Source organism: Aethalodelphis obliquidens, unplaced genomic scaffold (assembly GCF_003676395.1).
Source record: "Aethalodelphis obliquidens isolate GAN/ISIS:26980383/991018 unplaced genomic scaffold, ASM367639v1 scaffold57, whole genome shotgun sequence".
Taxonomy (NCBI): Eukaryota; Metazoa; Chordata; class Mammalia; order Artiodactyla; family Delphinidae; genus Aethalodelphis; species Aethalodelphis obliquidens.
Genome location: NW_020838001.1, coordinates 1,035,390 through 1,050,327, shown reverse-complemented (window position 1 = coordinate 1,050,327; position 14,938 = coordinate 1,035,390). Strand labels below are relative to the sequence as shown.

Here is a 14,938-nt window from a genome sequence, read left to right as displayed (position 1 = left end):
GAGGCAGGGGCCGCTCTCCAGGGGGAGGGTGTTTCCGGGCAGCAGGTGGGAGGGTCTGCACAGAGCTGGGAGTGAGTTTGTAAGGGCGGGGGCGGGAGGGGGGGTTCCAGCCGCTTCCCAGCCAGGCTTCCTCTGAGTCTGGCCCGGCAGCGCAGGAAGGAGAGGGCTCCGGGCGGGAGGTGCCTTGGAGGTAGGGGTGGGGTGAAGCTGCGTGCCCTACACCCAGCCCCGCACTGCATCTCTGAGGATGTCCTGAGATGACTCTGACTTGGCGGGAAGGCTGGAACTCGGGGGATCCTCTTGGCCCTTCCTGATAGAATCCACCCTCCCTTTGGAGGGTGTGGCCAAGCCTGACGAGCAGCCCACAGCTGAACCCAACAGGGAGGGGAGGTTTTAGCTGCATGCTCCCTCCTGGGCTAATTCCCGTCATCTAATTCCCTCCTGGGCTAATTCCCGTCATCTCAAAAGTTCTGAGCTCTCACCTGCAGAAACGAAGCTCATCCGAAAGCAGCGTTTCCCAGGGAATCCTAAAGCCTCAGACGCCTGAGGCGGGGCTGGGATTCCGGGCAGTCAGTGGCTCTGCAGGTGACCTGGATGTCTGAGTGTCCCCGGGGGCTGCCCTTTACCCCGCTGTCCCCATGCGCTCCCGGGGTGAAGCAGAGCGTGCCCAATCTGGCAACCGCTGGGCTGCCAAGGCTTGTGAGAAACGGGAACGGCCCACGCCCGCCTCAGGGCTCCTGCTCGGGCCTCAGGACCACGGTGGGCCTTCCTTCCTCTCTGCAGGGCCCCCCGCTTGGCTCTCGGGGGCGGGGCCGGGTGAGAGTCCGGCCTTTGCCACTGCTGGTTCACGTGAATGGACCACTCAGTACAGTTAAAGTTTGGGGAGAGGGCCCTGTGGGCAGCGTTCCAGCCTAGCAGGCATGGCCCTAGAGTCTCTTCTGCCCACGGCAGGGCCCCGGAGTGGGAACCGGGGCCGTGGTGGGCCCTGTCTCACCCCTGGCACAGGCGTGTTCACCCTCTCTGGGGGTCTTCCTGGGCCTTGGGCAGCCTGGGTCCCTCTCCGGACCCTGGGGAGGAGTATGGGACTCACCCACCCCGCTGACAGGACTGCCCCTTCTCCAAAGGAGCCCTTCAACGTGGGATTCTCCCTCTCCACACCCTGGTCGAGGACCAAGGGGAGAAAAGAGCCTCTTTCTTGCTTGCTAAAAGGTGCATGTGTGTACCTCACCAGTCCCAGGGTAATTTTAACTCAGAGGCTGGCCAAAAAAACGCCACTGGGTTTCTTTTCTTCCCCGACTGTCTCGGCAGGGAGGCGCGGGGCAGCGCAGAAGCCCCCGCCCACCCAGGTGGGCCCAGCTGAATGGGGGGCTTGTGTGAGGGCCAGTGGGGCGGGAACTGGCGTCCAGCCCACCGGCAGCCCCGCCCGCCGAGCCGAGCTCAGGCCGCTGCCACCCCGCCGGCTCCGCTCAGAGCGTGTGTGCAGCCATGGCCGGAGCCCCCGCTCTGGCCCTGCTCCTGCTTGGGCAGCTGCTGGCCGCCACCGTGACCGTGACCGGGGCGCAGGTGAGCGCGGGACCCCGGTGCGCTGGGTTCGCCTTGGAAGGCGGCTGGGGTGGGGGTCCGTGGCTCTGAGGTCTGCGTTGAGCAGCACAGCCAGGGGATAAGCTCCCCGCCTCACCCCCGGGGGCAGCGAGGGAGCCGGGGAGCCCGGGGCCCCGGGGACAGCGGGCACAGTCCTGTCGCCCCATAGCTTCCTCGCCATCCCCCGGCTAGCCTCCACGGACGCCAGGACACCTCGGAGATGCGCGCAGGGCCTGCCCCTCCTCACCAGGCAGGGTCCGGTGCCAGCGCTGTGTCTCCACCAGAGAGATACAATGTGGCCTTTGTTGCTTGCGGGGCTCAGCCCCGACGCAGCCCCTCCTGCCCAGGCGAGGTGGCAGGGGACACTGCCAAGGCCCTGGACAGGCCCTAGCTCTCCTCCAACCAGGGGGGACCCCCCCCCCGCCAGTGGGAGAGGGTGGGGATGCAGCTGCCTGATGACATTTCTCCATTTCAGAAAGTGGGACCTCGAGGCCCCCCCGGCCCCCGAGGACCACCTGGGAAGCCAGGCAAGGACGGCATTGATGTGAGTGTGTGGGCGGGGATGGCGGGGAGCTTCTGCGGGGTTCTCGCTGCCGCCCCAACCTCCCTGAGCCCCAGTCCTGATGGAGAGAAAGCTAACTGCACCTCCCAGGGCTGGGGCGATGAGCCAGCGCCCCTGTGGGGAGTGAAACGGGACAAAGATGATCCTTGTTCCTTCTCGGGGGTGGACCCCCCGGGGACTGCCTCCCCAGGACGGGGGCGGGTGGCTCCATGGTGCTCTTGGGGCTGGAGGTGTGGGCACTGGGTGTGTGTCTCTGGGTCCCCAGAGGGGTCTGCACTCCTCGTTTCTGGGGTTAAAGGCTGTCCCTCTGGGTGGGTCTCGCTGGCGGCTACTAGAGGCTGGAGCCAGCCTTGGACGGGGCTGGGGCTTGGCTCTGCCCCGGAAGTGGCCTCCTCCAAGGGCGCCCCCGCCTAGGCGTGGCCGAAGCTCTGTGGGAGGCAGATGAGACCCTGAAGGCTGCCCCCAGGACCCGGCGGGCTGAGAGCCTCCGACTCAGCCACGTCCGTGAGAGTCAGGGCCCTCCAGGCCCCTCCTCACCAGTATTGTTCCCTGGGTAGAACCTGCCTCCTTCTGGGTCCCCAGGGCCCTGCCTGGCCCTTGATGGTCCTGAGTCTCCCTCCCGCCACCCCACCCGCAGGGCCGTCGCTCAGTGTGGCTGTATTGGGCCCTGGACCCAGGTGGCCTCCCCTCCTGGTGGGGCTGGGCACTTGGCGCCCCAGGGCTCCCCAGTCGTTCCCTCTGGGGACGTTTCCACTTAAAGCCTGGCCTGAAAGCCTCGGGTGAAAGATGTCAGAGCCAGTGGCCGTCAGGGTGGAGAGGGTGCCAGGGTGCCTTCCCGGTCCTCCGTGTGTCTGGAGGCTGCCACCTCCGACCGGGTTTCTGGAGTTTCTCAGGCAGGCGGAGAGGTGGGGCTTCATGACGCCTCCCACCGTTCCTGGGGTGTCCCTGTGCCCTCAAAGTGGGCTCAAATCCCCAGTCTGTCCAGCTCACCCCTCTCCCCACCACCTGCCTCTGCACCTGGCCCTAGAGGGGAGGTGCCTACAGGTGTGGATGATGGGGTGAGGGGCTCCATCCTGCCTCCTGGGGCCTCCTCTGGGGCCCAGCTCTGCTCCCCTGGGCGGAGCTTCCAGAGGACCCTTGGTCACGTGTGGGCGTCTCCCTCTCTGCAGGGAGAAGTTGGTCCTCCAGGGCTGCCTGGGCCCTTGGTGAGTGTCCTGGCTGCGGGGTGTGGGGGGAGGTGGGGGGAGGAGGCCTCCTTCTAGTCTGGAGGGGACGGGTGGGCCTAGAGCAGGGGGGTCATTGACACCCCTTCCCACCATGCTGGGCCCCGGGTTGCCATAGGGCGGCCTTGGAGCAGGGGCAGAGCGGGAAGAGGTGGGAGGGGTGTGGGTGGGACCCAGTGAGTCTCCGGGCAAGTGCCGGCAGGTCAGGGAAGAGGTCCGTACAGACCTGCACATCCAGCCCGCCAGAGGTCCCACAAGTGAGCCGTCCTAGAGCCGTTCAGGCCCTGGACTTGAGGGTCCCGGGCTCATGGAGGGGCCCACAGAGGGGCCCACTGGCCCTTAGCTGGGGAGGCCAAAGCGTCTGGGTGAGTGTCCTCCAGATGTGACCGAAGGAGGGGAGAGGGGCAGCTGGAGGGGTAAGGCCTCCTGGGGCCAGCAAGGGGAGGGCAGGGCAGCAGGAGGGCTGGGGCTCTAGTGAAGAGGGGCCCATCCAGGGCTGCTAGGTCATGCCCCGCTGGAGGACACTCTTCTCCTTGGTCAAGGCCAAGGCTCTGGCTGGAGGTTCGCTCACACCTCTGTCCTCTCCCTCCACAGGGACCGAAAGGGGCCCCGGGGAAGCCAGGGAAACCAGGAGAAGCCGGGATGCCGGGACTGCCTGGTGTGGATGTGAGTGTGCCGGCCCCTCCTTCTCCTCCCACGAGCCCCCCACTCCCCTCCCAGCCTGGACGGGTTCCATCCCAGCGCCCAGGAGTCAGATTTAATTGCTGTTTTCCAACTGGGCCAGCTCAAGCAGGAAAGCCAGGCCCAAGAGTGTCTCCGGATGTCCCCCGGCAGGGTCCCTTGGCCTTCATCCCATGCCTGTTAGTGTCTGGCCCCGTCTGCCAGACGCCAGCGCCAGCGCACAGGCGAGGTGAAAGTCCCGCCAGCTCTGGCTTCTCTGGGAACAAAGGCCCATTATCCAGACCCCTCCGAGCCCCAGGGTGCCTGCGTCAGGGGCTCCTCGGGAGCTTAAGGCCTGGCCCCAGGCCTGGGGGCTTCGCACACACTGGAGGGGATGTCAGAGGGGAACTCTCCTGCCCGTTGGGCTTGCCCACTCCGGCAGGTGCTCCAGCCGCTGGCTTCCCACCAGGTGGGTGGTGGGTGGGGCCAGAGGGGAAGGTGCCCGGCCCAAGGGTCTTTCTGGCCTCTCTCAACCGGCTTTAGTTAGGGCGGAGCCCACACCTGCTTCTTCCCCGAGAGGGCACGTCCTTCCCATGTGACCCCTCCATCCCTCCTTCCACCTCCCTCCCCAGGGTCTGACCGGGCACGATGGACCCCCTGGACCCAAGGGCGCCCCCGGAGAACGGGTAAGGCAGGCACCGCGTCCAGTGGCTTCAGCTCAGGGGCGAGGTCCCAGCCAGGGGCAGCCAGGCTGAGCACCAGCTGTCCACAGGCTGTGGGTTCTGAGGGCAGCTGCTGTGACTGCACTGGCTGGGCCCCGCCCCTGCCGTGGGGTGGAAGGGGGTTGGAGGGCATGAGGACACAGGGTGATGAGTGCCCCCCCGCCCCCTCTGGTCAGAGCTGTCCCAGCCCTCAGACCGTGCTGCGGGGGCTGGTATGGTTGGGGCGTGAGCGGCCCCACATGCCCTCCTCCTCCTCTGGTGAGCTGCTGCCCCTCTCTCTGTGCCCACCCTAGGGGCCCACGGTCACCCAGCCTGTCCCCCGAGTCTGACCATTGTTCACCAAAACCCCCTTTCTGACCAACCAACTCCTCTCGTGGCTCCAAGTGCAAAGCTGACACCGGCAACTCCCTCCCTGTCCCCCTCGAGAAGCGACTGTCCCCCAGCCCGGGGGTGCAGAGGGCAGGGGGGCTGTGATGGGGCAGGGCGCCAGGACGCAGCCCTGCCTTTGGGAACTGGGCTGTAGGAGTGTTCTGAGTGGGAAACAAGGAAGAGAGTGGCTGCTTTGATGTTTCCAAGGACGTTGGGGGAGTGGGGGAAAGTGGGGGAAGGGAGGAGGGGGGACTAGCTCCAGGCTTTCTGCGGGGAGCCTGGGGCACAGGAGGGGAAGGGCCTCCTGAACAAGGGCCCCATCCTTGGGGTGCAAGGCAGCAAGAGGACCAGGAGGGTGCTGGGCGGACGGGCAGGCCACCAGCTGCTGGAGGTTTGGGGCTTCCTACTGTGGACCAAGGAGTCCGGAGGGCTTCCTGGAGGAGCCGGGCATCAGGCTATGCTGTGTGGCTCAGGTCACACCTGGCATGTGCCTTCCTGGTGGCCTGCAGTAGGAGGCTTTTCCTCAGGACTGCTGGTAAAGGACCAGTCCCAGGTCCCTGGGACATCAGAGGTCCCCCCGACCCCCTGTCGGTCTTCTATAAAACAAGAACCCCCTCCTCAGGGGAGATGGACTTGAGAGGGAAGGGGACAGGTTTGCAAACATAGGTGACGGTGCCTGGGCCCAGCCCACCCCTGATGCCCCCTTTCGTTCCGCAGGGAAGTCTGGGACCCCCAGGGCCACCTGGGCTGGGGGTGAGTACTGTCTTCTCCTCCTGGTGGGAGTTTGAGGGGCCCCAAAATGCCACGTGTGCTGCCCCTCTGCAGCTTCTCCTGGGGGTTGGTCCCTGGGCTGGGGGCCTGGGTGCTATCTGGGCTGTGCCTTCTCATCCCCAGCAACTCACCTGACAGCTCAGGGGGACGGGGTGGGTGCTGGGCGACCTCCTCCCGTCCCAAGCAAGCTCTGACCCCGTGCTTGGCATTGCAGGGCAAAGGCCTCCCTGGACCCCCCGTGAGTACTGATAACCCTCGTGCCCCCCCCCCACCCCCGAGCATGCCCGCCACACCCCGAGCCAACATGGCGACCAAGTCCCAGACCAGGACTGGGGCAGGGGGGAGAGGGCAGGCTGGCCCTGTGTAGGGATATGGGAGCCTGGTCTGGACTCCCCGGGGATCCTCAGAGCTCCTTGGGTGCAGACCCCCATCTCTCACTTCTTACCTCCCCCAGGGAGAGGCAGGGGTGAGCGGCGTCCCAGGCGGAATTGGCCTCCGGGGTCCCCCGGTGAGTGTCTGCCAGGACTCCCCAAATGCAACCATGGGGGGGGCCTCCCCGCTTTCCTTCCCTTTTCCCTCCCCTGTCACCGCCTCCCTGTGCCCCTCCTCTCCCTCCCCCTCGCCCTCTTTCTTTTTTAAAATTTATTTATTTATTTCTGGCTGCATTGGGTCTTCGTTGCTGCGCGCGGCCTTTCTCTAGTTGCGGGGAGCGGGGGCTACTCTTCGTTGCGGTGTGCGGGCTTCTGGCTGCAGTGGCTTCTCTTGTTGCAGAGCACAGGCTCTAGGCGCACAGGCCCAGTAGTTGTGGCGCACAGGCTTTGTTGCTCCGCGGCATGTGGGATCTTCCCGGACCAGGGTTTGAACCCGTGTCCCCTGCATTGGCAGGCGGAGTCTTAACCACTGCGCCAGGGAAGCCCCCCTCGCCCTCTTTCTTGGTGGGCCTTCGTGGCTGACACCCAGGACAGGGCAGCGCAGACCTCAGGACGCGCAGGGCTGGGGCGGGCCAGCACGGCAGCACTGGGGGTGCCCCCATAGGGGCATCTTCTCTCTGGAAGTCGCGGGGCCCCTCACTCAGGTCGGGGCTGGCCCTGCTCCGTCTAAGCCATCATCCCCCCCACAGGGACCCTCTGGACTTCCAGGCCTCCCTGGCCCCCCGGGACCTCCCGGCCCCCCTGTGAGTACTGGGCGGGGTTCTAGAGCCTCTCAGGAGGAGTCCCAGGCATGACGACTGCTTGGTGGGCTTGCCTTCCTGTCCCCAGGGTGCCCGTCCTCAGGCCCCCCGTGCCCCCAGCCCCAGCTCCCATGTCCACGTCGAGAGTCCTGGCCACACCCCAGACGTGAGCCAAGTCCAGGCCGGATCCGTGTGCCTCAGCTGACCCAGGGCTAGTGAGGCTCAGGCCTGGTGGCCACCCCGCCCCAAGGGCAGGTGGTTTCTGTCATTGTCACATGCCCTGCAAGGGGGGGGACCAGCAGTACCTGGCACTGGCCACGGGGGGATGAAGGGCCCCTGAGTCCCCAGGAGGTCTTGAGTGGGTGGGGGGAGGGAAGGGGGGGCCACGTCAAAACTGGCGTCTCTCTGTTCCAGGGTCGCCCAGGGGTCCTTCCCGAAGGCGTTACTGACCTTCAGGTGGGCATGTGCTGTCTTTGTGAAGCCCTTTGTCGGGGTGCCTGTCTTGGTGGGAGGGGCCCGTCTGGAGAGCACAGGGAGGCAGGGACGGGGGCCCCTAGGGACGGGTTCAGTGCCGGTGGCACCAGCTTTGGGTACAGTTCCCCCGAGCTGCCCCTCCCCGCCTCACCGGTCTACCCCGGCATGCGCGGCCGCACGAACTGAAGTCAATTTAAGCAGAATCACGTGTCGCCCCGCCCCGCCCCTCGGCGCGGAGAGCGTGGCTGCGCTGGGGGCGCGGACGGGAGGTCTCCCCGTCACAAAAGCTTCCAGCCCGGAGTCCGGGACCCGCTTTTGGTTGCTGAGCTGTGTCTCCCGTCAGAAGAAAACGGTGACTTTGGAGGCCTGGGGCCTGTGGGCTTCGTTTGCACAGCTGTTCGTGGGCCAGGCCAGCACCCGGCCTCCTCCTCGGAGCGGCTGGAAGTTATTAAAGGGAGAGCCTGGCCCAGCCCGTTTGCCCACTGGGGCCCCTGCTGCCCTTCTCTCCCCAGCCCGTGTCCCGAGTGCTTGACGGTTGGAGTTCTGAGGGAGGGTTTGGGGGTCCTCTGGAAAGAGGAGGACAGCTGGGGGAGGTGGATAGCACTGGCTCTGTGCCAGAGCAGCTGTGGAATGATCCAGACACCCCCATGCCGCCCCGGGCTCGCCGAGCCCCCAGGTGTGGAGCATGCGGCCTGTGCCCGAGGACCACGTGTCCCTCCCTGAGGCACCTCTGGCGCCGAGGGGACCCCCGAGCAGAGCTGGCTGCAGAGCCGGGCGCATGATAAAGGCCCCTTTGTGCAGCCGGCGGCCATGACGCTGAATAGCTGCTTTGAACCTGCACTGGGGCTGAGACATCGGAGCCGGCTATGAGGGGCCGGCGGCCACGCTCTGGCTCTGCGGCCCCTCACCGCGCCCCACGGTGGCCCTGAATGAGGCCCTGTCTGGGCTCCCCAGGAGGCCCCCATGTGGCCCGAGCTCCCCTTCACCCACCCCAAATGGCCCATCTCCGGGCCCCTGGGTTCTGACCTCTGCACTGCCCCAGGTTTACTGGGAGGGGTCTGACCATTCTGTTTCCCAACAGTGCCCGGCCATCTGCCCGCCAGGCCCACCGGGGCCCCCAGGAATGCCAGGGTTCAAGGTGAGCGGCCACTGAGGGTTGACTCAGACCCCAGCTCACCTTCACACCCCTAGGAGGCGGCGGGGCCCCCGTGTGGGCGGAGGTCCGGGGGGAGGTGGGCGTCCAGAAAGCCTGCCCTGGTTACAGGATTGTTGCGGGCAGCAAGTCGGGCTGGCCCCTGCCCTGCTGGGGGACCTCGCTCTGTCCCTGTCCCCCTTCACTGCGGTGACCCGCTGGGGACTGGGGGGGGCATTGAGAGAGGGCATGGGGGAAGGCTGGCCTCAGGCCCCCAGCCCCCTTCCCTGGCCCAGCCCTTCTCCTCCCAACCGGGCCTCTGTTCCCCAGCTGGGCCGGTGGGCCAGGCAGGCCTTAACTGGCTCAGGGCCGCTTGTGGGGTCTGTACCGTCCACCCGCCGCTGTCTTTCAGGGACCCACCGGCTACAAAGGGGAGCAAGGAGAAGTCGGCAAGGATGGCGAGAAGGTGAAGGCGGCTGGCGGCTGGGTGGCGCCCGGGGGTGGCTGGGAGGCACAGGCACTTGGGGACGTGGGGGCTGGGTCTCGGGCAGGGCTGGGGGTGTGTGAGGACGTGCTGGCTGCATCTCGGTGCCCTCTGACGGAGCAGCTTCTGTGCACGCCTCCCCTCGGGGCCTGGCTCTTAGAGGCGGGTGATTTGGGGCAGGGTCTCTGCACAGAGCCCGCAACACCTGGCCTCACACGGAAGCTCCCTGAGCTTGGGCAGGCCCGCTGCGGGCTGGAGAAGGTGGGCCTCAGCCCGGAGTGGCCCCCAGTAGTCCCTGCCACTGCCCTGGAGGGCATCTGGGCATCCTCACCCACAGGCTGCGGGCGAGGCTGGGTGCCCTCTAGCGTGGCGCGAGCCGCCAGACTGCCGTGTGAGCAGCAGAGGGGCTGGCCGCCGCCAGGAGGAGGTGTCTGGGGAGGGCGGGGGAGGAGACGGGGCCACCCCTCTGGGCCTTGGGGGCTCAGCTCTGAAGTGGGGCGACGCCCCGCACGGCAAGGGCTCTGGCAGCGGGGTGGGGCCGTGGGCTCGGAGAGGTGGGGGAGAGCTCGGGGCTGACGCCACCCACCTGTCCTGCAGGGTGACCCCGGCCCCCCCGGGCCCCCTGGCATCCCAGGCACCGTGGGGCTGCAGGTGAGTAAGGGGAGGTGTTGGACAGGTGAGGATGTGGGGTGGGGACAGTCCACCAACTCCCAGGACGGGAATCGGGTGCGGGTCCTGAGGCAGGGTTTTGGGGAATATACCAGAGCCCTTCAGCAGCTCCTGGGAGGTGTGCGGTCCCGGGGGCTGCCGGCCCAGGCCCTGCAGCTCCAGCTCTCTCCCTGCAGGGTCCACGGGGCCTACAAGGGTTTCCAGGGCCACTAGGACCCCCCGGGGACCGGGTAAGTCCACCAGCCCCCCGCTGCCTGGCCCTTGAGGGGCTGTGGGCCAGCCCGAGGTCAAGAGGTGGCTGGGGGCCACCTCCAGACGTTAGATGGGCCCCTTGAGCGTGGGTCCTCACCAGTGGCCACAGGTGGCCTGTGTGACCGCAGCCCTCTGGGCCTCCACTCACTGGATGTTTCCCAAAACCGGGGCCTGTGAAGGCTTTTGTGGCTTGGGCCCAAAGGGAATGGGAGAGGCAAACGGGACAGCAGGGGAGGCCTTGGCAAATGTGGGAGGGGGAGGGGCTTGGGGACCACTGGGGGGATGATGGGGGAGGGGCCTGCTGGGGGGCTTGGGAGGGGGCTCCCGGCGGGCCTCTTCAGATGGAGCCGGGTGCTGGGGGATGCTGCCCAGGCTTCAGAGGAGAGGCTCAGGTGCCCCTTCTCCTCCACAGGGTCCCATCGGATTCCGAGGGCCCCCCGGGATCCCAGGAGCCCCTGGGAAAGTGGTACGTGTGTCTGGGGGTGGGGGGTGGTCCCGTGCAGGCCCAGGCTCTCTTCTCTCTTGCTCACTCTGACGCCTCCCCCAGCCCCACTGGGCTGCCCATCCCGTGGGCACACCTGGGGGGAATCACATGTGGCACACCTGGGCAGGTACCAGCGGACACACCTGGGGGGGAGGGGGCGAGTCCAGAGTCAGCCCGTCCTTCGTGGGAGATTTGCGTTCTCTCTTTCCAGACATGAGGTGAGGTGTGGTGAGTGTCCCTCTGACCTCTGTGACCCTCAGCATCGTCACCCTGCTCTCCCACCTTCTTGAGTTAACTCTCTCCCTGTCCCCCCTTGTCATTGCAGGGTGACAGAGGCGAGAGGGGCCCAGAGGGGTTGCGCGGCCCCAAGGGCGACCTCGTAAGTGAGAGAGCCTGTGTTCTCTGGGTCCTTCCTTGGGAGAACCTGATCCACAGGGCGGGTGGGTGGTGGGGGATGGACGGTAAGTCCAGGGAGGCGAGGGGCAGCTGCCCTCTCCTGCGGGTGGGGGGGAGCCGCTGGACAGTGCCAAGCTGGGCCTGGGGGTCCCAGCCCTCCCCCTGCCCAGGCAGCTCCCCCAGGAGTCCCCCGGCCTTGTTGCCCCCGTGGCTCCTTGAAGCTACTGTCACCTCGGCAACCCCTCTCCGGAGCAGCAGGGCAGGGTCCGGAGGACCACGCTTCTGAGTGCGCACCCTGGCCCCTGACATCCGTCAAGAGGCCCCGGGCGGTGGGGCCTGACCTTGGGCCGAGGATGCCCAGCTGTGAGATGCAGTAACAGAGCCAACGACTCTCGGGTTGAGCAGAACATAAGTGAAGCCGAGAGATAATTCAGCATCTCACGGAATGAAGTGACCGTCTCTGAACCATCCCATCTTCCCCCCGCCTGAGCCTAGCGGCCGGAGGTCCAGGAGGCGGCCATGTGATGCTGCCGCATCCACGGGACCCTCAGCTCCCGGGGTGACGGGCCTTTTCCCCTGGGGGTCGGACCCGGCCTACACAGCTGTCCCCGGCCCAAGCTCAACACCTAGAAAGTGGGGCGCACGGCGCGTCTAAGGCTCCCGGGCCTACCTCCCCCGCCCCCCTCCCCTGGACCTAGTGAGGTATCTGGAAGGAGCAGTCCCGATGGGCCTAACTGCGGTCCCTTGCCTGTCTTTCAGGGCAGGCCTGGTCCTAAAGGCGTCCCTGGCATGTCCGGGCTGGTCGGAGAGCCGGTGAGTGCCCGTGGATGCCAGCATAGGGGCGGAGGGGGCTCTGCCGGCCCCTTGCTCCCTGCCCTTTGCACCTGCTTCCCCGGGAGAGTCATTCTCCTCCCACGGCCCTGGGCTATACTTGGGCCAGCTGCAGGGCCACTGGCCCTCCCTTGTTTCGCTCTGCTGTCGCCTTCTGGAAATGCCTAATTTGTGGGTGAAGGGCCCGCACACTTGCGTTTTGCCGGAGGCCACAGAATCTTTTGCCGTCTAGACCACACAGAGGTAGAGGGTCTCGGGCTGAGCTCATCTGCATTCCAGGGGCACGTGAGGGTGGTGGGGGACTGGGTGGCACAGGTGGGGGGCATTCTGAGGGTCCTGAGTACTGGCCCTCCCCACCTGTGCCCCCTCATCCCTGCTATGTGCCCATACCCAGCCCAGACCCCCACTTCCTCCTGGCCCCCTCCCCATCCTGGCCCTAGAGGATGGGCCCCTGGGAGGCCACCTGGGGTAGCACAGCCTGGCAGTGGGAGGCTGAAGGAGGGGAGGGAGGGACCCCAGCTGCTCTCCTGGCACCTTCCCAGCACACGGCTGTGTCTGAGATTCCAAAATTAGTCACGCCTCTAGGATTCGGCAGGCCTGAGCCCAAATCCTGGCTCCCAAGCCTCAGTTTCCCCGTCCGTAAAGTGGGCACAGCAGAACTTCCCTGGGGCGCATGAAGAGTCTGGGCGGACGCGGGACGCGGGGGGCAGCGTGTGGTCTGGGTGCATCCTCACCGCCCTCATCTGTGCGATCGGAGGGCAGCACAGGTTACTACCTGCCCCCTGCGCCCAGGAGGGCAGACCTAGTGCAGGGGGCTGGGGAAGGGGGGGGCCGGGGAAGGGAGGGGCTGGCGGGCGTGACCTGGAGGGTGACCAGGCTGATTGCCCACTGGGCCTCACGCCATCCGCTGTCCCCAGGGCATGCCGGGCAAGGATGGCCGGGACGGTGTGCTGGGACTCGATGGCGAGAAGGTTGGTACTGGCTGGCGCTCTGCAGGGGAGGAGGGGTCTGCAGGGAGTTCAGCCTCCAGGGCCTCAGCACCCCATGTCCCCCCAAACTCCCACAGGGAGAAGCTGGTCGCAATGGTGCCCCGGGAGAGAAGGGTCCCAATGGGCTGCCGGTGAGTGCATGGGGCTCCTGCCATGGCCCCAGGGACAATGCCAGTGGTCTCCTCCCGTGGGTTCCTGAGTGGGGGCGCCTGCAGGGGGCTGTGCATCAAGGCCGGGGAGGCTGCAGGAGCCCCTCACCCTTGGGGGGTGCTCTGCCTCTGGTCTTGTATGCTGACCTCTGACCTCTGACCTGCAGGGTCTCCCTGGACGAGCAGGGTCCAAGGGTGAGAAAGGAGAACCGGTAGGTGGCTTCTTTCTTCTGGGGAGGGGAGCGGGGAGGGGAGGGGAGGGGGAGGGGGAAAGGGGGAAGCGGGTAGGCCGCAGCCTGGATCCTGGGCAGAGGGATGTGGGCGGAGCTCACGCAGGGCTCCCCCCTCCCCTGCAGGGCAGAGCTGGAGAGCTGGGCGAGGCTGGCCCCTCAGGAGAGCCCGGTGTCCCCGTGAGTATCTGCAGCCCTCACCCCCAACCCAAGTGTGCGCGGACCCCGCTGACACCCTCTGTCCCCCTCCCCGAGTGTAGGGAGACGTTGGCGTGCCCGGGGAGCGTGGCGAGGCTGGCCACAGGGGCTCAGCGGTGAGTCGGGGGAATGAAGCCTGGGGTGGGGGTGGGCCTGGAGCCACAGCCGAGGGGCCCCCTTTTCTGTGTGGGCTGCGGTGGCATTCTGGGTGCATGAAGGGGCTGAGCCTGTGAAAGCTGGGACACGGTGGTGGCCAGGCTCGAGCTGTCCTGTCCTTGAGACCTCTGTGCTGAGGAAGCAAAGTCCCAGCACCCAGCCAGCCGAGGGAGCACCCACCTGGGGCCTGGGAGGTGTGGTGGAAGCACCCCGCCTCTCAGCCCCACCATAGACCAAGATAAGGAAGACATCGGCATCGGTGCCCCACGCCAAGTCCGACTGACGCACGGGGCCCGAGGGCATGCCTGACCTCTGCGACCCCCAGCTGCCCCCCAGGATCCCTCCCACCTCTTTCCCCAGTAACTGGGCCAGATGGCTGGGGACCAGCTCCTGTGTCTGCCCAGCCCCTGCGGGGGAGGCGGAGCTGGATTCACACTCTCTGTCTGTCTTTCAGGGGGCTCTGGGCCCGCAAGGCCCCCCCGGAGCCCCTGGTGTCCGCGGTTTCCAGGTGGGTGAGGTCTGCGCCCAGGGAGCCCAGGTGGGCCAGCCGGGCTGGGGAGGGGCCTCCACTGGGCTCCCTGTGGGTGCTGACGCGCTGCGTCCTTGTCTGTAGGGCCGGAAGGGCAGCATGGGAGACCCTGGCCTGCCTGGCCCCCAAGGCCTCCGAGGCGGCATGGGCGACCGGGTAAGTGGCTGTCCTAGCAGGGGTGTCCTGCTCCTGCACCCCACCCACAGTCCCACGGGACACACAGCGGCGCCACGTCAGCAGCCCCCAGAGGCACCTCACACCATGGGTGCGCAGTAGTCGGGCACTGTGGGTGTCCCTATTGTCCCATGATATTTGGGACACAGAGGGCCCCAGTCTGGGTGACCGGGGGCCCCGGGAGGAGGCTGTGGGCTGTGTCTGGGCTCCGGCCTAGCCGCGCTACACCAGGTCCCAGGGGAACCTCAGGTGCCTTCCTTGGCCGTCCGTCCACCTGCTGGCAGTGACAGGACCCAGGAGCTGCCATCTCTGGCGCCCCTTCATCCCGGGCTTGGTGGGCCACAGAAACCACGGCCTGGGGCTGGGACAGTGGGCCCTTCCTCAGCCTTCAGGCCAGAAATGCCAGGGGTCAGGGGCATGCCAAGGGGACCAGGGCCTCCAAGAGGTAGAGAGAGAGGCCCTGGACACTGCGCCCGTCCCCGTGGGGGCGAGGGGCCGGTTACTGTATCCCCTGCCACCCCGGTCACCCTCGCCTGCACTTTGAGGTCACAGGGAAGTTTCCCTCTCTGGACCCTTTGGGCGGGTTCTTCCTCGCGCTGCCATCTGTGCCGATGGACAGTTTTTATTTTAGCATTTTAGGGGTGATTGTGGCAGTTCCCAGACAGGCCCCAATCCCGCAGCCCCCCGGGAAGGTGATCCCCAATCCCGCAGCCCCCCGGGAAGGTGATCCCC

At 66.8% G+C, this 14,938-nt stretch overlaps 1 protein-coding gene across 1 annotated transcript in view; it reads left to right on the top strand.

Moving 5' to 3' along the window:
* Positions 1–1,485: 1,485 nt before the first annotated feature.
* COL9A3 (collagen type IX alpha 3 chain) overlaps positions 1,486–14,938 on the top strand; it is a 20,923-nt gene continuing 7,470 nt past the window's right edge. The window contains exons 1-25 of the mRNA XM_027086628.1: positions 1,486–1,563; positions 2,057–2,125; positions 3,313–3,380; positions 3,638–3,731; positions 3,961–4,032; positions 4,659–4,712; positions 5,835–5,870; positions 6,103–6,126; positions 6,343–6,396; positions 7,009–7,062; positions 7,474–7,515; positions 8,615–8,671; positions 9,078–9,131; positions 9,747–9,800; positions 9,995–10,048; positions 10,483–10,536; positions 10,880–10,933; positions 11,710–11,763; positions 12,699–12,752; positions 12,848–12,901; positions 13,087–13,131; positions 13,276–13,329; positions 13,410–13,463; positions 13,958–14,011; positions 14,117–14,188. Of these exons, the coding sequence (XP_026942429.1) occupies positions 1,486–1,563; positions 2,057–2,125; positions 3,313–3,380; positions 3,638–3,731; positions 3,961–4,032; positions 4,659–4,712; positions 5,835–5,870; positions 6,103–6,126; positions 6,343–6,396; positions 7,009–7,062; positions 7,474–7,515; positions 8,615–8,671; positions 9,078–9,131; positions 9,747–9,800; positions 9,995–10,048; positions 10,483–10,536; positions 10,880–10,933; positions 11,710–11,763; positions 12,699–12,752; positions 12,848–12,901; positions 13,087–13,131; positions 13,276–13,329; positions 13,410–13,463; positions 13,958–14,011; positions 14,117–14,188 (1,413 nt within the window). The remainder of the gene's footprint in view (positions 1,564–2,056; positions 2,126–3,312; positions 3,381–3,637; positions 3,732–3,960; positions 4,033–4,658; positions 4,713–5,834; positions 5,871–6,102; positions 6,127–6,342; positions 6,397–7,008; positions 7,063–7,473; positions 7,516–8,614; positions 8,672–9,077; positions 9,132–9,746; positions 9,801–9,994; positions 10,049–10,482; positions 10,537–10,879; positions 10,934–11,709; positions 11,764–12,698; positions 12,753–12,847; positions 12,902–13,086; positions 13,132–13,275; positions 13,330–13,409; positions 13,464–13,957; positions 14,012–14,116; positions 14,189–14,938) is intronic.